A 23884-nucleotide genomic window follows, 5' to 3' on the forward strand; every position below is an offset into this window, starting at 1 on the left:
CTAGACTTCGGCCTCTCCCGCTATCTTTCACTTTACCCGCGCCCCTTACACGCTTTCAATTCGAAATACCTCAGTGTGCTGCTGATACAGTATAAATTGGACCGTATAGAATCATCGCGCTCTTTCCCACCGCGGCGCGAATTGTGCGCGCAGGTTGACACTGTTTTACGCTCTCGTCTCTAAAAATAGCTCGCATATATATTCAGCTTTGATAACTCCAATTGATAGATATCTAGCTCGTCACTCTCTTTGACGAGGCGGAATTTGAATAGCGGCAGAAATGGATCGTTGTAGTTCGCACGCAGAAATAAATATTAATAAAGAAGCGCATTCGAAGTATAACAAAGAGAAAAACATGATGATTCAGCCGCGAGTCAAGAGTCGACGAGAAGTCAACGCAGCGCATAGGTATACAGGCTGTGCTTGCGCGCGATATGCATCCATCGACTGGCTGCACGTGTAGTCGCAGCTATCGCGTGAAGCGTAAAAGAGTCGTTGCGCATATAGCCGCGTTCATCTCCCTCTCTTTTTCTTTTCCCACTCGCTCACATTACACACACACACACATGCATATTTTATACGTTCCTCGCCCTAACGAAGCGTCGCGCGCGTCTCCGGCGTGGCAGCAGCAGCAGCAGCAACAGCCGGCCTTGTTGGCGACTTGTGCGCCTTCGCTCTCTCTCTCTCTCTCTCTCTCTCTCTCTCTCTCTCTCTCTCTCTCTCTCTCTCTCTCTCTCTCTCTCTCTCTCTCTCTCTCTCTCGCTCTGCAGCGCTCGGCTTTGTGTGTCGAGAGTTGTCGACGGCTCAGTCTGTCTCGCGGCCGGAGCCGAGTCTCATCGGCCAGTTGTAGCTGCGCCTAGTGTCGCTGCCGTCATACACGTGCCGATAATATACTTGCCGGCTTCGGGCGTAAAAAAAAAAATATAGTGTGGCCGGATTGTTGTTGTACATTTTACCGAGTGCGTATGTGCGGCTTGATCTCCGGCTGACCCTTGGCTGTATACGGGCTGGATTACTCGAGCTGACAACGCTGGGAAAAGCTTTTTTCGGAGTTGATGATGTAAGTTTTTAGACGCCTGCCCCGCTTTATAGAGGGTATATACGATGTGTCTTGGAATGTTTCTTTTTTCGGCTGTATTTACTTTAGAGACTTGCGGGCTTTTTGTTTCGGACGAAACACTGTAATCGATCTAATTTAATGACCTACATAAAAATTGATTGCTCGGGACTGCAGCGTGAGACTGGGTGTAAGAATAAGAGCGCTTTTTTCTGCGCTTGGTCTGTAAAGACTATAGATTTTTGCTTAAGCCACGTGTTCTTTGAAAATCTGAATATCGATTAGCCGCGCGAGCCAGTGAACCAAGTGTTATGAAACGTATTTTTTTTCTCGCATTTAGAAAGTAAACGTTCATATGCTAGATTCGCCAATGCGATTTTCTTCTCTCGCTAGTGGTGTGCGTGTCATCGTAAATTACCAGACTTTCTACTTGCGCAGTTCGAATATGTTGAAAAATATAAGATTGGCATATTTTTTCCAGCTGGATTATCTGCGCGAGTAGAAAAAATCGCGATAAAAAATCTGATAAAACGCGCTTAATAATTGATAAATCACAGTTGTACGATGAGTATGAAGGGACAAAAAAAAATCAGCGAATCTCGTTATCAGTATACGCGCCGCCGGGGCAAAAAGTGACAAACGCCGGCGAGTACTTGTGGCATACCGGAGCGACTCAAGTCACACCATAATTGATAGCAATAACTACCGTCTTCGAGAACAAAGAGCTGTTACTGCGACCATTACGGCTCATACCCCCCAATTCATCGCGCTCATTCATGGTTCATGACCCAGGATCAAGTCAAATAATGTTAAAATCAGTCCCAGTGTATTGCCATTGAAAAAGTTCTATGATACGACTATCATCAATTCAAAAGAGCCATTAGACCAAGTAAACAACCTACTCGCTCTCTGGACTGACAAAAGAAAGGCAGGAAATTGCGGGTACCAGTGGGATTAAAAGATGTAAATGTTAATGCCTCCATGAGAGTTATAACGCGCAGTTGAAATTCTTTTGAAAATTTTTCTAAATATTCATGAGAGGAACTTTAATAACAAATAACATTATTTTTAAAACACTTATTCTACAAACTTGAAACCACAACCATATTTTAAACAAAGAGTAGTCTGAACCATAGATTTATCAAAACTAATTACGGCTTAATCAGATTAAAGTACGCGATAGCGGTTTAAGTGGTCACGTGCTCGATTTACGTTGGTAGAAATTCATGTAGTTTCGTTGCTATTAAATCACTTTGAATTTCAAATTAGTCTAATTGAATACAATTTAGGCACAACGAAATTTCTTCACATAAAAATGAATACAATGTATACATAAGCCAGCTACTTCAAAATAAAGTTCGTAAATAAATCTACATTATCGTAAATCTCGTGTATCCTTTAATTTTTTACACCGACTTTTCCTCTTGGTAGATTTAAAGGATGCACGTAGCCTTTGTTGCTTTGGTTTGTTTTTATTAAGGACGCAGTGCGCTGCGCGCGTCTGTGTGCCAGGAGCAATCACCGAACGAAATCTTTCTGGTTTCCGAAACCGGTTATCCACTCATACGTTCTGACCTTTAAAATCGAAGTTACGCTAACGGATATCGTTGGAAAGGGACGATCGTGCGTAGCCGGTAGAGTCCCGAGGAAAAGTTCATTCGTAAATACACCTTGCGCTATAAATAGCTTACAACGCTTGTTTTCAACGCGTTGTTGAAGCGAATGCAACGGTGTGAAAATTAACTCTCACGTCATTGGACGGGCAGCTCACCGCGTGACCATATTTTAAAACAACTTCATTAATTCACCGGCCAAAAGCATCGCGCAAAGTTATCCTCAATTAATTTAACACAACTCGAACAAAAAGACCGACCGCGTCTGAAATCGCGTAGCGACGATAAAAATTCCCGCGAAAACGTCACACGCGCAAACCGTCCCCGATCGTATACCCTCCGTGTATCGTATCTCATCAGCGTCAGACTCCTCAAACGGCGAAAGAGCGGTAGCACATGCTGTCAGAGCTCAGGGTCCCGCACGAGGAGAGCAGGTAGACGGGAGGAACAAACATACCCGCCGTACACGGCGCGCTGTACACGTGCCTCGAGGGTTCGTTGGATCTTTGTGCTCCAGCTTGGTTTTACGAGGCTGCATCGCGCGCACGGGGGAAGCGAGAGCGACGCGTAGTAAGCTTGGAATGCGGAAAGAAAGAAAGAAAGCGCTGGCAAGGACCAACTGCGCAAAAGGGAAGGTTTACGATGCTGTACCGTATAGTAGGGGAGATGCGGGAGCGAGACAATGGGGTGTTATGCGAAAGAGAGAGTGAGAGAGGGAGAGCCAGCCCTGTTGATAATCAGAGAGACTTTTTATAGGGCCCAGCGCGCGGGGATTGCTTTGTTTGCGCTGGCCTGTAGCGAAGGACTTTGTCTCTCGGTCGTTCCTTTTGGATTGGACTGTTCCATACGGTATTTCGAGACTCGTATACATAGGATCTCGTTGGTCTTTTCGGAACGCGGGAAGCGGTCTTTACTTATTAGTTTGGCTTTCAAAAAGAGAAAGCTCCGGCGGTTGTTTTGATGGAAAAAGGTTTAGGATGCTTGAGCAGAGATCATTCTGGTGATACGGCATTTTAATATTTTTACATTGGCTGAGCTGTTTGTTTATTTTATTGATTTAGTAACACGGTTGATAACGAACTCGTAACGCGCGACTTTGCGAGATGCTGAAATACGCATCAGATTTCAAAACAAAATCGCAAAAATACTTTCTTCGCAGACACAAAAAAAGAGTTAAAATATCGCGGACGAGTATAATATTCGGCTTTCAGCTTTACCGATCTCGAAGATAAGCCTCCCTAGCCCGATTATTTTTAGAAGCGATTTTGACGTATACACACAGGCAGCGAGCAATAAAATGAATAAAACATCGCGTACACTTTCGGTAATTGATCATTTTAATCGGCCGCCGTCATTATAAAGCGGAAAGCTCATCGGCGGAGCCGCTCCACCGCGCCGGCAGCAGCGCCGGGTCGCCGACCCACGATTCTCTACGCTGCTCATAAAAGCGCGTGGCGATATTAGTAGCGCGATTTATGCTGTCATCGTATAACTGAACACCGCCGACTTCAACTAGTAAACAAACTGAGCTTTCCCCGTTGCTATTTATACCTATGCAGAGCTTTTTCTGATGAAACTCGCGCAACTATAGTCTTGTCAGAGTTGTTTGATTTACTTCTGTAATTTTTGAAAAAAAAAATCTAGAAAAACATCGTAGCTTGGGACTCAGAGCGGTTGCGCAAAATCATCAACGTTACATATGTCCAACGCTTCAATAGAATAAAACAAAATTACTTCCTAACTAATTCGATCGTCGCAATTAAGCAGCTTCCTAATCGGCGTAAGCGATCTCGTCGTAAAACTAATCGAGCGACTTATTGCTGATGGAACAAGACCGGCACTTACTGTATAATTACGCGATCGCTACTGGGAAAAGAGAAAACAAATAGACCATTGAGTTAACGCACATAAGGCTCGTTTCTCTGTGCAGCATACTGTATTATTATGAACTTTAACCTGCTGACGAATCATCGTTTGCTTATAGATCACCACTTCTTTTCAGTCTGGTAACGGCAGGAGTGATTTAGTCGGCTGTTCTATTGTAACGCACTCCTGATTGAGGTATTGATTGCTGAAAATTAGGTGACTCCGTAAATCCGTACTCTGGTATTTATTAAACGACCGCGGCTCAGTTATTATAGCTTTACGTAATTGTTACTTTTTTTGCGAATGATAGTACATCAAATAGCAGCGAGGGGTACTGTTCGAGCGTTGCGTCATTAATTAATTGTAGGAAATGCGACCAGTTGTGATTCGAGAGAGAACTTTTGTTGACTTACGGTTGAAATTATTTCTAATCATCTAATTCCAGATCAAATAAATAAAATGTTTCCGTTCTCGAATTGATGAAAACAGCTTGTGGCAGTAATATCTGCCCGTGACGCGTGTGAAAAAAAAAATGATGATAGTAACTGAGTCACATTTCCTTCATGCAGACTGTCAACTTGGATATTTGATTGTTCAGGAATACGCAACTTTTTAAATGAAATTGCTCAACATTCTGTTTTTCGTAAAATGATACACATCACGCTATAGCCAGTCGACTAAAAATCTCACTACGCATGCAAAAATAGCGGGAATACTAAATTAGCAGTTCATAAGGTCACCGGCGAAGCTTATAGATCTGTATAGAAAATATAATTTCGACGCACATATTTAATAATCAATTAGCATTTTAATAGACGCACGAGCCCGCATTAATTGCAACTCTGTACAACTTTCAAAGGTTAATATTCCTGGAAAAATTTAAACAATAAAATCCATTCCAGCGCAAAAGCTTTAAGATCAGCTCATAGATGTTTACCGAGAATAAGTGTGTGCACTTCATTATTGAAGCAAATCATGAATACATGCATGCTCTATACACGTGCCAGCGTAGAATCCATGTGGGCATTCACGCATTCGACGCTTACGACATTGAAAATCGTATCTGCTTATTCGACATCCAATATTTTAATTAACTCCTTCGTTGGTTAAGACTATATCACTGTGCTGGAATATGCGTGACTCGAGATGGGACTTTGCGAAGAATGATCCAGGTGGTTGTAGAAAATGGTATCTGATGTTATTTTTTATTATGCCGAACTCGTCTTATCAGTAACATGGCCACGATAAGCTAACTTTATCTGGGGGTTCTGCGACTTTGTCTAAAGTCGAAGCCGGTTATACGTATGGAAACATTTTCGCTAATGCACCGCTTGCATATTTAGAAAAAATTTCTCTCTTCTTGTCGAACATTTCTCGCTAGCGAGAACCAGAAGATCGATTTTGCGTCAAGCGATTATTCAAATTTCCTGACGTTGACCGTTTTTATTTACGTTCTAATTAGGGTAACAATTTTCTAAGTTTCTTAATAAACAAAGAGTTGAGAACAGCGGATCATTTACAAGATTGGCGCATATATTCTACACGCGTTTCAAAACGATTACACCTATTTTCTCAGGCTATCTCCCTCTATTTATTCTCCCTACTCGCGCAGTCTAATATTGAATGATTATTTTTAGCGATAATCTCTGTTATCTAAAAACCACGATTCCGCAGCGTTTGAAATTTGAAAATTTATTGAATCCATCAAGCAGAGAATAAAAAAACTGAAAATACTAATCGACCAGTCCCGGAAATAAACATGTTATACCCAGATTACGCAACGGTCGACAATCAGTCAAAACACACGTGCTGCCCATACTCGTTCGGTCATAAAAATATTTCGGCGGGAGAACTCAAGGATACTGCGATAGAATAGACGGAGAAAGAGAGGGACCGTCGATTATAAATTCGCACGATCGACGCCAAGGCAACGGCCGTTTAGAGATTTCGCAGCACGTGTCTTTTTTCTGCCGGAATCGCGCGATGCCAAACAAAAATACTTTTCCCACCGACTGTACTCGGTCGATTACACGCGCTAAAGCACACACGCGCGTTTAATACATCGACACACACGCCGACGCGACTCACGTTGTACAAAAAGAGACGCCTCTCTTTCTCTCAGCCGTTGCTGCTGTAGCTCGCGTGCTTTGTGCTTTCGACGATGATGCGTCTCGACGAGAATTTGAATTGAGGACGGACCGCGCCGGAAGCAAATATATAACCCTTGCAAAGCGTCCGCGGGAGGAGATGAGAAAATTTTGAGACGCACCTTTGTGCACGCTGCTCTCGATGTGAAAGATGCTGTGGGCGACCTTGTCGCCGGCGGAGTTGATTCACGGCGGGGACACTGCACTTTATAAAACTTGTCGCCGAGGAAAATGTGGGAGTGGTCTCGTTGTAAATGCGCGTTTTCAGAGATCGCCAGAGTTCTTGTTTTAATTTGGCGGTTCGTCGAAGCAGGAAATAAGCCGAGAAGACTCACTCATTTCGAATCTATGCATATGAATTTTGCCTGTGGTGTTTTCATAAATTGCGGATGTTCTCGAAAGTCGCGCGGATGACCTTGGGTATGCGATGAGCTTTATTGTCGAAATATTTCGACGGACATCGCAGCCGGCTAATTATAGTTGGAATATTAAAAGAATCACGCGATTTTCCGCAATTGATCTTGATGGCTATAAAATGACGGACGAACACAATCTACGCTTTGTATCCGAAGTGTAGACCTCACGGAGCCGTACCGCACACGGGAACGCGACTATTTTGAATGGCACGAAATCCGTGTTCGGAATATCATTATGCAATGAAATCGACATTGTTCAAACGCTTTACGCGCGACAACAATAATAATCGAGTCTCGATGGCACGCGGAACTTATCATACTCTCAAGCCATGAATCTCCGCTACAGCAGTGGTTGGTTTATTAGATACACATTGACGCGCTCATGGAAGTCTGTGATTCACTGGTGTCTCTTGGCACGTGAAATCGTAAATAGATGTATGCCTAACGAAGCTCAGCTCGCGCCAAAACTGCAAGCCAAGCGTGTTTGTTAATAATAAACGTGGAAGAATCTTTTGACATTTAATCTTGGTGGAATTGAAAAAAATGCAGGTGCTAAAATACGTTTAATGATGGGATTTCTTGAATGGAATTCATTTCAGACGCTCGGCCGTGTATACGTGAGTAGGTAGTTGCGTGCGCGAGAAAATGATAATAAGCTTGCGCAGTCTCAAGGTTTACGCTTATTTAGAACTACAATGCTCTTCGTAATAGTGCGACGATTTCCCAAATAATCTAACGTCACGTCTGTTACTAAAGATAAATTATTACAAATTCCTTTCGTCAATGCTTCAATTGATATCAATTATATTATCGTGAGAGTTGGATGCGTGTAATGGATTATTTAAGGATTGTCTGAAGTACACTCAACGAAAAGCTGTGCATCTGTAAATTTTTAAACTCTTTGATTTACAACTGACCCCTTGTCGTGACGAAGCGTTTATAAAACTTTGATGCTGATATAAAACTGAAAAAAGTACAAGGAAGTAAATGCTACCGTTGCAAAAAAGTTGGAAATCGAAGCGATTTACTGAAAAAAGAGTCTTCAATCCATGTGAAGTCTGCGAGCATAAAATTTAAAGCTGCATCAGGCTCGGTCAAGGTAAACATGCGGGGGACGGTTTGTATTTTCAAACGCAACATTCTGCGCCGATGCTTCCACTGTCTGGAGAAATTGTACGATTCCACATTCCATACAATCAAATGACAAACTATTTATGCATTCAGGGCAGTTGCAAAAAAGCAGATTATTTCTGTATGTAAAAATGATCTAGATTACGGATATAAAGTGAAAAAGCGGTTGACTAATTGCGATATAAATATTACTCGTATTAGATTTGATTCTATAATTCGCAGAGTTGCGCTAAACATAAAACCTAACCCATATTAGCCAAATCAATCAATCACGAAAGATAAGCAAGATAAAAGAGATGTTATGCAGAAGAAGTAATAGAAAAAAGATTACCTTAGCTTACAACCATTGCTTTCCCAAACGGTTATACTCCCGTCCAATTTAACATGCTTGTCTCTAAACAATCTCAAAGCACCCCGGCACGCACGCCATGTGTCTAAATATCCCGAAATTCTTCAGCAAGACACACGCAGAGTTAAGTCGTGAAAAGCGAGGGGCAGACCTAAAAAGAAAATTCTGCGTTAGCCGGGTAGACATGAGATAGTATAGAAAAAGAGAATGAGCGCGTGGACAGCCAAAGAATCTGGCCGACACTGAGATTAGATACGTATTATCTGTTTAAGCTGCGGCCCCAGCACGACCCAGAGACGGAGAGAGAGAGAGAGAGAGAGAAAGAGAGAGAGCGATAGAAAAAATTAGAAGAGGAGCAGTGACGGCAGCAACAGCAGCAGCAGCGGTGGTAGTGTAGCAGGAGGAGGAGAAGGAAGAGAAGAGAAGAGAAGCGAAGAGAGATAGACAGAGAGAAGACGGAGGGGCGAAGCCGGGGAAAAAGTGTAATACGCCGAGCCGAGTGGAGCAGCAGCGGGGCGCACATGCTGAGGAGACGAAGAGCGAGGACAGCAGCAGTAGCAGCAGCAGCAGCGTCACGGAGACAACGACAGCAGCAGCACAACTGCCGCAGCCATGAGGCCCTGGTCGAGCAGGACCGCCGTGCTGGGCAGCATTGGACTCACCCTCATACTTCTCGGGGCGGCTGTTTACTTATTGCGGCATGTCCTCTTCCACGGCATCATTCGTAGCGTAAGTACCACAAATGGCACGCTAATGTAAATAAATAAATTCAACGAGATAAGGTATATAACACTGGCACAAAATTTGACTGAAATGCGGTGATTCATGGCGCGATTAATGTGAAAGATCGTCCGGTATTTTCAAAGACGTATTATATGCGCAGTGACGAGTAGCTTTAAAAAAGTAATCGCTACTCACATGAATTTATCGACAGATTGACATTTTTTACTCGGCGATATGTTTTCCATTAGTGTCGCAAAATGCATCAACTGCTTTATTTCTGTACTACATAAATTACTTCAATAAGTTCAATTTATCAATTGGAAACTTCAGCTTGACAAAAACAATAACAATGAATAACATTTAAACGTTACCTTATCTTTACAGGCACTGTCATTATCGCCAAACTCGAACAGCTATGAAATGTGGAAGGATACGAATAATCTCCAAACCCATTTGGATATTTACTTTTGGAATTGGACGAATCCAGAAGATCTCATGAACTCCACGAGAAAGCCAAACCTCGTTCAACTAGGACCATACAGCTTTAGGTTAGTAATGCGTACTTATTTCAATAAGAAGTTATGGCTTTACAAAAGAATACTTTTAATACAATCGTGTAGTAGAGCAGATTCGAATATGCGACCTCGCAATGAATGCGTAAAAATGATCTAGTTACTGATAGACAGCTTCAGACTGGTTCTGACCGGTTCAAGGCCAAGTGTCAATTTTAAGAAATACTTATTTACCGAATCTAGACTCAAAAATTCTAACGATGCTTCTTCTATCCGATTTAAATCAAACGACGATAAATCAGAGTTTCAATAAATGATTTACAAGAACTGAAATTAGTTATATCGATATGGTGTGATGTTTGACGTATCAGAGTTAAATGCGATATTCGAAGGTGACGACAAAGCGGAACTTCAAATGCACATGCATTCGATAATGCGAAATACGAGTCGAACCTCACTATACGTGTTTGCGCGACCATGAATGGAATTCTCGTGTCTTCGTGTCTCGTCTTGTCTGCTGACTTCATCAAGAATTTTTAAGTGAAGAATCGAGAATAGGGCCAATCAAGATAAACTTTCATTTTGACAGACCGTACTACTCAATAATATGACGCTTTAGTTCAAAAGTCACGTCACAATAGACACAATCTTCCTGAAATTTGAAACTGCTATATCTTTTATAGACCTTCGACCTTGCATAAAAAGCTCTGTAAAAAATTTATGAAAAAACTGTGGTTTGGGATGAGACCGCGAAACGTAAAACAGCGAAGAAACGGTTATAAGCATAGATGCACACGTTAAACACAAGGAACGTATTATTGGCTAAAAAAAATTATTAATAAGGATTATTTTCAAAACCTCTTTCGAGAAGTAAGTCTCTTCAGTTAGATAATGAACTCTAAGAGAATGAACAAAACTCTGCGATCGACCTTATCTCTGATAGTGACTTAAGTCTTTAATTACAGTCGCTCGAGGCACTAATGCGTCTTCATGAATATACATGGTCGGCGATAGTTCGGGGACTAGGTCGATCGTCAAATGAGCGCTACTAATAATACGTAACTAGTAACGGCGAAGAAAGAAACGTTTAACCCCACTGTATTGACATCTTGATGAGCAATAAGACAATTCACTTCTCTGATCAGACTGACCGCGTGCGGTTGCAGACGCGTAGGCAATCGGCTGCTCAAACTCTATGAAATAATTGCTCGATTAATTAATTTTTCGCCCCGACTCGGGACGAGACGAACCTATCAATAGGCGTATTACACTGTGCGTATCTCTTTCGGAGAATAGTGCAAGGAGTTCCGAAGACCTTCAGAGAAATTTCAAGTATAGCAGACGCAGTAATTGAACTTTTAATCTTTTAGTTTCTTAAAGTGTCGCTAACAAGATAAAACAAAATTAAGCCCTTAAGATGTATAATGCCTTCAGAATTATTGTGGAAATGCTCGAAACGAATGGTAATTATAATAAGAGCGTGCGACTTTAAAAAGCATTTATTCAATGTTATTCAATAATCGTGTATTAGATATTTGACACCTGGTCACAGAGAATAACAAACGCGCATGTACGTGAAAGCTTTAATGAAATCGATATTAGGCGCTGGAAATGATTTCCTTATCAAAGTTCTTATGCTTCACGTAAGATATAACGCGTGAAAATTTCAAATCTTATCTGTGCAAGGAACGCAATAATAACTCGTTACACGATTCAAACACCTGTCTAAACTTTGCAATATTAACTATGGTAACCACTTTTTTGATAAAAAATAATTGTAATTTATACTGAACAAACAAATGAATGAAACTGTGTAAAATCAAATGAAATCTTATACGTTTCTCGAAGATTTGTCACTTAATTTGATCTTCATGCGTGTACCTAGCTAGTACTTGAAGACGCGCGAAGGTCGTAACTAGAAATTAGACTGACTAAATTGGTACCTTGCACGCAGCAGAAGATAATAAACCTAATAAATCTTAATTTCAAGTGCACGTACTTAGCGCTCTACTGCTCTAAATATGAGCACTGTCCTGATCTAAGGTGCATTCTCGACACTCCAAACGTTTGTCTGGCAATTGTCACGTCAATCTCAATTCGCAGATGTGGGTCGTGCTATTACAATGCTATTTATCATAAACCATTTTCGAGATGACAAAACGATTAGGCCATTGGATTGTCAGTAGCCGTTGCTGACAATTTAAATAAAATGTTTTGTTCTTCTTTTTCCAGAGAGAGGCGAGAAAAAGTGAATATAACGTTCCATCCGGAGAACAGCACAGTGAGTTACATGCAGAAAAGAACGTGGTTTTTCGATAGCGAAAGAAGTAATGGCTCATTGCAGGATACAGTGTTGCAGCTGAACGTTGTAGCCGTGGTAAGTTTAATCTTTCGGTATCGCGTTTGAAGTTATATGAGAATTCGTGTCTTGACTTTGATAATTTGATTCCAGTCGGCATCACACAAGATTCGATACTGGCCCTACATGATACAACAAAGTCTGTCATACTTGCTCAACCAGTTCAAAAACAAAATTTACGTTGTTAAAACTGTCGACGAACTATTGTTCACCGGTTTCGAGGACAAAATCATCACGATGGGACAGATGTCCGGCATGGATGAAGAAGCTCCACCTTTCGACCGGTTCGGTTGGTTTTACATGGTGCGTAAATAAAAAATATATTCATCTTTACATCTCCGAGCTCTAATTATGCAATCGGAAATTAGAAATGTTCTACAATCGTGAATGATTCAAAGCTAGAAGGAATTATCAATGAGCGATGATCTACTTACAGACGCGCAAGATTTAATTAAGCTTCGTAGAAACGATTTCTGAGATGCCTATTGCACCCCACGTGTATATTGAATAAGCACAGTTCACAAAATTAGCTTCGGAGAAAGCATAAACAGATACCTAATTATTGACAAGAGTTCAGTGATAACCCGCCGACACAAGGCAGCGGGAAACTTAAATGGTTTCGATCGGTCATTGGTCGAGCAGGAATGATTCGTAGACGCTTGCTTTAAATTGGCACTGAATAGCTTTAGGTCGGATGTAGGTCACTGATTGAAGAATAAATAGCTGGGAAAAGATAAATGTGCACTAATTTGCCTCTGCATGTAGTCTTATTGTAATTAGAATACCTTGTTCTAATGATATTTTGCGATAGTTAACGGAGTAAATAAATTACAGAGAAACGGATCTACGGAATTTGACGGATATAGTAACGTCGGAACTGGAGTAGACGACATCGCTAATCTCGGAAAATTGAAATTGTGGAACTACAAGGACACGACAAAATACTACAAAAGCCCTTGCAATGCGATCGAGGGAAGCGCAGGAGAATTTTGGCCGCCGTATAGGACGAAAGAAGACATTCGCCTCTTCACGCCCGATATATGCAGGTGAGCCGATATCTACATTTATAATTCTCGTTGAGAAGCTTCGGCTGCCTGATCGGACACACGTGCGCAAGAAAAAATCGAGTGATACTATCTTGGCAGCTTTCTAGGCAGGTGTATAGTGAACAATACAGCTATCAATCGATAACCAATCGAATGATATTATTTCTCAGTTTTTTCATCATCCTTTCACAAAACAAATTACCAATAGTAATAATATTAACGTTCCATCATTCGACCTTGCAGACCAGTGACCTACGAATACGAGAAGACTGTCGTGCACAAGGGTATCACGGGCTACAAGTTCTCGATGGGCAAAAAGACTTTGAGCAACGACACGAGGCGACGTTACCCGCACGAGCAGGCCAAGTACTTCGAGCCGACCACCACCACGGAAGATTTCTTCGTTGTCGACCCGACGACGATCAGACCAGAGGACGAGGACGACGATCCGGACGTGGTGAACGAGGGCCAGTGCTTCTGCAATGGCGAGTGCGCCCCTATGGGTGTCATCAACATCACGGCCTGTCGCTACGGCGCCCCGGGCTTCATCAGTCTACCTCACTTCCACAAGGCAGATCCCATGCTCAGAAATCAATTCACCGGCCTGAATCCCAAAGACGAGGACCACAGCTTCTCGATAACTCTCGAGCCGGTAGGTCGCGCTTACAGTATACGAGCTGCACAGAACAGCTGTTGTGAACAGCTGATGTGTGATAGCATGTGTGGAAAACGTGATTCTCACGCGCAGGATTGATAATTATTCGTTTTCTGGATGAAGTAATCATTTGCATGACTTGTATAGAGTGGCATTACAAATGGGAAGCTTTTGATGTTTTGTAAAGGATTTTAAAAAATTTCAAAGCATCATTCCCTCTTTATTACCCGGCAAAAAGTAGCAAAGACGCGCCAAGCTATTGTAAACAATTGTCAACAAGTCATGCAATTTCATACCACTCGCGTATAATAGTGATCAGCTTGTCAGGCATTCATAATTATCAGGTTTCTTCTCGTGTATTAAAAATCTATTTTTCTTGCAGACAACCGGTCTTCCAATAGACGTAGCGGCTAGACTGCAGGTCAATATTTTATTGCATCCGTCGAAGACAGTGTCGTAAGTATTATATATAAAGAATTTAAGCTATTAGTTTAACCAATCACTTTAGGATGATGTATAAAAGAGTACAGTTTATATAAGTTCAAGATTGAAATCTTTGAATATTTTTTTTTTTCATTTTGTAATTTATCGCTGCCAGTTACGCAATTGCGTGGTAATACACAATTATGATCGTCATTCGCGTGAGTATAATGATTCATATATAGCGATTGATAAGTAGAATCTCGAATTTGAAGCTTGATCGATTATGTCACTTGCTCGTGTCACATGTATAACCGCATGCAATTCTCAAGTTTCCTCTTTGTCGATGATTTTATCCGAACAAGGAAACGTCCAATATCATTAGTACGAGTAAGATCGAGATTTCTCATGTACGGAATCGTAATATAATTCTAGACGCAATGACAACAATGAGTTTTATAAATCATTCTAAATTATTAAGCTTGAAAAAAATAATCACAGAAATTGTTTTATCTTTGCAGAATGCTTAAAGATGTTCCTACAATATACTTCCCGATGTTCTGGTTCAACATGAGGGCTGGAATCCCAGATGATTTGGTTGGCGGTTTAAAGCTGCTTCTAAATCTGCCAAATATCACGATGTACGTGGGATTAGTGCTGATGCTCATCGGCTCGCTTGTTCTATTTTGCGTCGCTATAATGTGTTACGTAAATAATCGACGTCGTTTGCCACAGGTACTTAACATTACACGCAGTTAAAAACCAGCTTATCCGCTTCGATGCGCTTGTAATCGTAGATTATTCGCTAAAGAAGGCAATTTTACCGAAGGAAAACGCTACGCAATGTAAAATTAGCGGATAAGTGTTTTTGAATCTAAATAGCTTATTTACTTTATGAGAAAAATTGGGATTCTGAAAATCTCTGAGTTTTTATAGCAATCCAGCTCATATCAATAGTGATCTAATAAACTATCCAGTATCTGCTGTCGGCAAGACAGATCTCTATCTCGTCTAGACCCTGTTGAAAATATCTGGCTGGATATCCATGTGGATTATCCACGTGGATATCTACATAGATTGACATGGATTCCACGTGGATTCCACATGGATATCCAGTCAGATATTTTCAACAGGGGACTCACCCGAGATATCAATTAAATTCTTTATGGCATGATTCTAATTCAAATGAACTTTCTGTTCCCAGCACAAGACTAGCAAAGCAGACAGGTCGCAGAAAAAGACGGAGATGGTGTACATGGACAGATCCGGTGCCATTGAAGATGACAAATTGACGGATGGGACGCCGAAAAAGACAGAGTTGGTGTACGAGGACAAATCCGGTGCCAGTGAAGACGGACAGACGAGAAACGATCGTCGGCTATACCCGAAACTTTCGTGAAAAATTAACGAGAAAAGTCGTTAATTTATGGGAAAAGGCGCTAACTGTAAGGCAACGAAACACTCCCGCATTTCACCCAGTTTCTCGCGAAGCATCGAGTTTCAAGTGAGAAGCGGCGCGTAGGTGTATTTGCCCAAAGTATAGTCGTGTTTGTACGGCAGACGTACACTTGTCGTACAATCAAGAAAGAAAGAAAGAGAGAGAGAGAGAGAGAGAGAGAGAGAGAGAGAGAGAGAGAGAGTGAGTGCGTGTACCAGAAAAAACGTCCCTCTGCTTTAATGCGCTTAGAATTAGTCACATGACCATCGCCATTTCGTAATTATATATTGAGGCTGTTACGATGTTACTCTAAGGTGTTAATGGAGAAATAGAACGAGTCAGCTATGTCAGCGAAACTTTTTGCCATAATACAGCAAATACAATGACGATTTGACAATATCAAATACTCTCAAAAACTTGATAAAGAATACTTTTATAAGCCAAGTCTTCAAAATCATGGCTTCTATTATCGCCAGAGCATAAAGTCAATAATTGGTTAACGTAAGATCAATACAACAAAGTGATAATATTATAGAATAGGTTCATAGTGAAAGAACTTTGGTGATTGCGGACCAATCGTAACTCGAGAATCGACGAATTCTCTCGAGTACTCAAAAGTCACACAGCAGGCGTGTGACCAAGTTGTATCTGTTTTTTTTTTAATTTAAATAAGAAACATTAAGTCTAGATCGAATATATTTTGTTTTGCAGTTAATTTTACTCAAAAGTAAGGCGATTAATACAAAGGAATGTAAATAGCGTCCAAATGATTATCCGAAAAAATGGAGTTTGAATAAATGATAAATCTATAGTTCAAAAAACGATACGTACATTCCTTGTTGTTCAAACGCCTTGTATGTCTTTTAAATAATAAACGATTAGAAATGCATAGACTACGTAAGTTATAAACGATGTAGAATGTATATACAACCTTTTGCGACTCTCATTGACATCTGAAAATTATTGACCATCACATAAGAGAAGGATTATCTTCTTAAGATGCATTAGAATGCCAAAGCTGTGACTTTAAAATTGAATTATTGACGTAAATTATACAACAAATATTTTTTATATAAATCCTCATCTTCCAGTACGTTTTTAAACTTTTGTACAAATGTATGAATACAGCAGTATTTCAATTTCATATCAAGGTATAAATACGAACTTGTCACAGTTCTGCGAAAAGCGCCAAAAACTACGTATGTGTAGGGTACGTAAATCGATTAACTTTACAAATGTTCTTTACGTGTATTGAAAAAACAAATTTGCTATAAGAAAATGTTGAAAACCTTTAGAGGATGTATCAATTTCCGGTCTGAAAGCTCTTTCGAAGGACTCGATCGTGCCTTGCATTTTTATAAACACGAGGTCAATGTCGTATATAAATTTAATATGAATGACTCGTCATTCTCAGCAACGTGCCATGCCATTTTTAATATTAAGTTATACTTCATCACACTAACACAACCTAAAATTTTATTTACTTTGCTTGCAAGAAAAATACTCTGAAAGCAATTTGTCATCATTTTTTTATACAATTATCTGTATAAATTTGATATCTTCTTACTATACATCTCGAAAGAAATGTAAGCGATTATGTAGTAGTTAAAAGAATAAAATAACGTGGTTAAAATATATGTTTCAAAGTAATTGATTCCGTAATTTTGTTAACGAATATATTGATTATATAGTTTATAATAAGATATTGCTATTTTTTACAAATTTGTAACATCGTAAGAAACCAAAGCACTATCATCATTTCAGGTACGTTATCATTCGTTATTGTAATTTTGTTATATTGTTTATATTCAACTGTGACTATTTTCTTGCGATTATCGTTTAAGATAATCGCGAAGAAAATATTACAAAAATACTACATGAAATACGTAAGACTTTTAAAAGAATAAGATATGAAATATTCAAACTGTATAATATTTTATAAACAACAAAATTTGTATTTTCAATATGAGAATTTAAAAAGAACGGTTTTCTGCATAAGATTTTTGTATTGCTTATAATAAAATTTTACTATTTTCAAAATAACAGTAACAATTGCATGTTTTCCTTTAACTGCCCCTCTTTTATCCAGTATTAGATAGTTGATTAGCTCCAACATCTCTACTCATCGTCGATTAAAAATGCCTGGAATCATTAAATTTCGTTAAAGTGCATAATAAAACAATGGGCAAACCATCAAAGCCAAGAGTAATTAGGTAATTTGTCCAAGGAGTGCTCAATCAATCGAGATCGATCGAAAAAAAAACTTGAAAGGTCATGCACAAAGTGTTGGTTCTAAGAGACTCGTCACACATCAACTAAAATACGTTTTTATCAGCCTTGATGGCTGCAAGTGCTTTTACAGCGCTACGATCTGGAGGCAAATGACAGCGTTGTTATCGTTGCCCTTCCATTAGCACGAGTGCGAGAGAACGAACGTCTCTAGCCAACCGCGGAACGTTTTCGTCGAGTCGTTGCTTTTTTATGCTTGCACTTGGATGAAACCTTGAGCCACTTTCCATTGCAAATCAATGAGCGATAATAACCTAGGCCGAAACCCAATTCCAGATTCTACTGCAACAGGAAGTATTCGGAATTTCTGCAAGACGTGGTACTATTATTATATCCCCGGCTATCCCGGCGAGGTTTAACAAGTTCGACCATTACGAAAGTGGAAGAGTTTAAGCGAGGCGCATAACGAGGAAACCAAATATAGAAGCATCGTGTAATTGTTGTCTCTTCTTATTGAAGGGGCAAACACGCGAAGGAGCCAGAATAGAGGCGGAGGCAGAAGCGGAACGCTTGCTACAGGTATAATACCTGCGCGTACACACCGCGGACAAAAATACGAGGCATCTGTCGAAACAGTTTTCACAGTCCGCTAAATTGTATACCGATGAGCTGAAATGCGCGCGGCGTCGAAAAAGTTTACCGTGCGCGCCGGCAATATTAAATTTTCCATGAACCTCGTCGGCTGCTCCTCTCGGTAAAATAGACGCTGAGCCGAGCTTTTTGACACAACACGCCGTGCTATGGTAATAAATATTACGCAAAGCCCGAGCAGATGAGCGAATTTGCATGGGAAAATAGAAAAACATTTTCAGTAGACGAATATATTGCGCAGACAGAGAGATAGATAGAGAGAGAGAGAGAGAGAGAGAGAGAGAGAGAGAGAGAGAGAGAGAGAGAGAGAGAGAGAAACGAAACGGCGAAAGCTGACTCGCAAAGCTGCCTCTATGCAATATACTTTGTATCTCCGGCTAGTATGTAAATATACGAAAAAGCATCGCTCACGCGTTATGACAGAATTTTGCGAGAATAATTAGCCGAGAGCTTGCAGAAATGTAAAAATTCATCGCGATGATCATCCCGCACTAATCACCGCAGCGTTCTAACGACTCCTACAAAACGTATCAATAAAAAAGTTAAAAAAAGTGCATCATCTCCTGCGAGAACTTCTCATGCGCGCCAGCCAACTTTTACACCGCTAACGAGGCTAATTCGTGCTCCGCAAGTTATGACATACGCGTAGACCGACGTCGTACATCGCGTGGGCGTGAAATAAGGAGTACCGAAAAATCGATGCACACGCGCGCACACGACGGGACCGGCTGGATTTATTTAGCCGATAATGCGCGGCTGTTTGCACAGCGACAGATTGTCGCGTTCGGTAATCCGGGTTGAGGATAATTTTCGGCGGCGCGAGAGGAGATAAGACCGCGCGCGAGCTGAGTGTGTGTGTGTGTGTTTGTTCGGGCTCTTGGGGGAGCTGCGCGAGACCACGGGGATTTCCCCAGAATTTTTTTCGTATGAATCACCGCCGCCGCGCCGACATCGAATCGGCCGTTGGAAGAGCCCGGAAAAAAATATCCCGAGTCTTCGAAGGATGCGCATCAGATCGACTGGCAATATTTCGATAAATATTTATCGTATCCACTCGCGGCGAGAGCTGGCACACTGCAGCGTAGTCAACCACTGGAAGTGGCACCGCGAGCGAAAGCGTCGGATGACGAGCAATCTAGCCCGATTTATTTTATAGCGTCACACGTTTAATAGTGCAACGCATGCTCATTGAACAATGGACTCCATTATACAGCCGTGCGCTAGGAGCGTATGGCGATCACGAGGTTCTTTTTCGTTTTTGCCTCCCCGCAACGACGAATTTTGGCGATCGCCAGCCGCGAAGGCTGCACTTGGAAAAACGATTCGAGATATAGGTAAAAAGTCTCGCTTTTTTTCCGCACGCACCGCAGAGTCTATACTTACGCGAGGAGGTCTCTCGAAATCCGGAAAACTAACGCGAACGACGCTCGGATGTCAGGCCGCTAATTGCTGGCTGCTCCATTTGTCCGGCGGAGCGTTTCGCGCATCAGAGATCGACTACTGGCATCGGGGAAACGTAAAGCCGATGCAACGACTGTGCACGTGCCAGGGGAGTAGAGGGGTTGTTATTGTTCTCAGCCGAGCTTTTTTTAGGAATTTCGATAGACTCTACCGCTCCGCCGAGGCTGTGTCGGAGCGAGGGGAGAGAGAAATTATTTTTCTTCGGGTTTTGATCTATGAAGACCGAGTGAGCGCTTGCAGCCGGTGGAATGGTGAGCGCTGATTAAGGACGGAGCGCGTACTTTTTCCGTTGCACGCGATCATTCGTCTCGGAGTGTTTTCCGACCGAAAACTCGGTCAACGCGATAACGCCGAGCCGGAAACAGTATATAGGAGGAGTCTCTCGTAAAACTTTGCCAGATCTCGGGTCAAATTTCGTCGCAGGCCGCTTATACGAAAACTGTTACTTCCACTCGAACCTCTGCGCGCGCGTTACACTCCCCTCGAGCGGCGGCTCTCTTCCTGCACCGTCACTATCGGGCTCCGTTCCCTCCCCCGCTCGGCTCTGCGGTGCAGCGCCGGCATACAGCATAGCTGCATACATAGCCGATCGGAGTATGTCATATTACTACGCGCGCGGCCAGAAGTCGCCTCCGCAAGTCACACATCGCATCGCACTCCCTCACTCACGTGTAGTCATAGTGTGCGTGTGGCTGAGTTGCAGCGCGCATTGGCATGGAAAGCCTGCAGACAAAAGGGCCTGGATTCTCTCGCGTCCATTGTCTCACGAAAACTCCAACTTCTCTCTTCATGCGCTGCACCTCCCCACTCGGCAACGTCGGCGGCTGCATTGTAGCGATGCCGGTGGGAGAAGCCCCGACCCTGACCGCCGCCAACGCTTGCGCGCGATCCCCGCACTCGAGTAGATAGACATCGAGCTTGGAAATATCTCGGCTCTGGCTCTCGGGACCCTCCTTACCCATTTCCATATTTTCCGATCTGCTGCAGCGGGGCTTCGAAAATGCGCACGCGTGCGCGCGCTCTCTGCGTAGCACGTGGATATAGGTATACCTGCAGAGCGTACGAATATATCTGCTGATGTGCCGTTAGACCGATGAATCGTCCTCGTCCCCGCCGACAGCCTTTTCAGACGAAAGAAAATCCTAAGGCTGCGCTGCGATGGAACGTGCTTTCGATGATCTTTTGTTTTTGCTCCCCTTGTCGGCTTTCAGCTGTCCGATGCTTAACATTTAGGAAATTTCAAGTTCAAGGTCGGGGGAGGCCTTTTCGAAATTTCTCGATTCGCGCGTGCGGCTCTCGCTAAATTACTAAACGCTCTTGTACACCGAGAGCGAGTTTAACGGTTCGCGTAAAACCTTGAAACTGGCGGTTTCCTGCGGGCAATTAAATTTTACACTCGGCGTAATTGACAGCGACGAGATTTACATGAGAAATTGAAGCAGAGCTTTCTCGTCATAATTTATACCGCCTTGATCTCCTTCGGGAATTATTTCGGCGGATCGATAAAATTGGCGAGGTGCGAAGGAATCTAGGGCGCAAATAAACGCGTGACTGTGCTTGCGATAACTCTAACAACAACAGTAGCCCGAGAGAGGAAGCATCCCATTATACAGGTACGCGCGAGACGTTCTAGCTTTCAGGGGAATTTTACAGCTTTTACGAGCTTGCAAAAGTCGGCTGAACATTCGCGAGAGAAACTCCCAGTGCAAATATTTACAGTAGACTGGCCTTTACGCTGCCGCACAGGCTTCGCCCCTGGAATTACTTACTCGCCAGGAAGGGTCCTCTGTAATTCGTTTTGTCCGCCAGATGGTCGTTTTTGGCGAACACCTATACGCGTTCGCGTTACGTGCAATTGAATTCCGACAAACTTTTTCATTAATCCACTTCTGCACACGAGCTTTCAACAATCATCGCTGGTTTACATCACGAAAATTTTACGAGCACTTCTCGATCGTAAATCGATGAAGTTCTCGAGTTGATGCCAGAGCCTCGTACACGCACGTACTTCAGGCCTAGATAAAAACCAAACACAAACTTCCCTCGCGCCGGCTGTATGAAAAGAGGCTTTCAACTCCGGAGCGAAGTGTATATAAAGCACTCACGCATTATTTGAAGTATATACCCGAGAATGCCTCATTGTACGGCGTGGGCGTTTACGAGCCTGCTCTATTTAATATTACGCTTCGCGCGTGATTACAGCACGAACGGCCGAAGGAGCAGGCCAAACAAGGCAGTTTTAGCATGGGTGGCACGCAGTCCAAAACTGCTTTGTTTTGGTATCGATATTTTTAGGTAGGAAATCACGCGCGATCCTGCTTCAAACTCACGGTGTTTAACTTCTGTCGCATGAAAGAAACACATCGTTCCGGAATTTCATCACGGCATTCGTGACATCATTTAGAGCGTATGTAAGCGACGAAAAAAAACAAGCGTTTGTTACAAGGAAGCTTTCTTCGCAGGCTGTTCGTGGAAAACTATCCAGCTCTTTTTTTTGTATGAAATTCCTGCGTTAATTGCTAAAGAGCATGTTTAATTGCAAGCGCGTATTATACGGCCGCATCGATCACTGACGCACCTTTATAAATGTTTCATAGTTTAATGCGCGGGAGCGCGTATGATTTCATGCATAAAATACAACGTCGTTGTAGCGCGAAGTGCAGTTTATTTATTTGCGAAGTCGCAGTGTCATTCCGCGCACGGCTGTCGATATAACGAGGGAATGTTTTGCTATGCCCGATTACACGCGCACAACGAGTTATCTCTCAATGCGAAGTATCAAAAAAATAAGATATGACTCATAAAAACAAACTCGATTGCTCTTTGTCGTCGGACAACTTATTATTAAGAAAACCGGAGACAAACACTCGAAAATTATTTACACACGAATTAGAAGCAGCGATACGGTACACCCCGTGTATTAAGTTCTCATAAGAGCCAATTAAGTGGTCGTCGCATAGTTTCGTGCCCGGGTATATCGGCCTCGCGCACACGAAATTCAATCCAACCAGAAGAGCATTATCTCTCAAGGCGGAATTAGGAGGGAGGTTAAAGTATCTATACGTATATATAAATTATTCGAGCGTCCGAGAAGAAATTGCAGCAGCTCCGAGCGCATCGTCATCCGCTGGCAGTTCAATGGAAATTTTATGAAAGCCCTCTTGGCGCAGCCGCGAGTGCCGGAAATAAGTCGACGGCGGCTTTCGACTATTTTCCGCGTTTTCCTTATAGACCAAAGCGCGCTGGCATAATAGAGCCTTAAAGTGACTTTTCAGAATATGTATTGAGTCGGGCGAGCGAAGAGCGAAATTGCTTTCAGCGCGAAATAGATATGGAGATAGGGGGATACTTTCTGGAGCGCGATGTGCCTCCTGACCTTCGAGACGCGACGAGTATATCGAGTGCCGTGAGTCGGATTTTTTCTCTCGTCGCTAATTGAGATGGCTTGTGTGCGGAGGGGAAATACCAGATCGAAATCGATCGTCGCTTTGAAATATTGGCCGACCGAGAGATGGAACGCGATTTTTGAGTGGTATTTCTATCCAGCCGTATCCCAAGAGACAGCTTAACTTTGTTTGAGAAAAACGCGTAGACAGCGGAAGGTCTGTGATGCCAAGAACTTGTTGCTAAAGCGTTATCTTCTAATACAAAAAATCCCATCGCATTGCTGACCCATAAAGGTAAGTGTTTTTGGACTGGCCTCTATTAATCATGCTCGGATGTTATACAGAGTGACGAACGGTGTAAGATTGACTTATTAATTCAATTGACCCTCGGCTAATACAAAGTTCACGCTTACCACACAGCCAGC

General features: G+C 42.2%; 1 protein-coding gene across 2 annotated transcripts; it reads left to right on the forward strand.

The window, feature by feature from the left end:
- Positions 1 to 626: 626 nt before the first annotated feature.
- On the forward strand, positions 627 to 17766 carry LOC100119515 (protein croquemort). 2 transcript variants are annotated; one of them, XM_031924185.2, is made up of 10 exons: positions 627 to 1060; positions 8852 to 9308; positions 9687 to 9850; positions 12047 to 12191; positions 12267 to 12476; positions 13008 to 13219; positions 13463 to 13871; positions 14257 to 14330; positions 14816 to 15029; positions 15499 to 17766. In XM_031924185.2, the coding sequence occupies exons 2-10, from the start codon at positions 9192 to 9194 to the stop codon at positions 15691 to 15693; spliced, it is 1740 nt and encodes a 579-aa protein (XP_031780045.1). In that variant the 5' UTR covers positions 627 to 1060; positions 8852 to 9191; the 3' UTR covers positions 15694 to 17766. The 2 variants fall into 2 exon arrangements, with proteins under 2 accessions (XP_031780045.1, XP_032453407.1); XM_032597516.1 differs by having other exon boundaries at positions 713 to 1060; positions 8832 to 9308; positions 15499 to 17369.
- Positions 17767 to 23884: the final 6118 nt, after the last annotated feature.

This window comes from Nasonia vitripennis, chromosome 2 (assembly GCF_009193385.2).
Source record: "Nasonia vitripennis strain AsymCx chromosome 2, Nvit_psr_1.1, whole genome shotgun sequence".
NCBI lineage: Eukaryota > Metazoa > Arthropoda > Insecta > Hymenoptera > Pteromalidae > Nasonia > Nasonia vitripennis.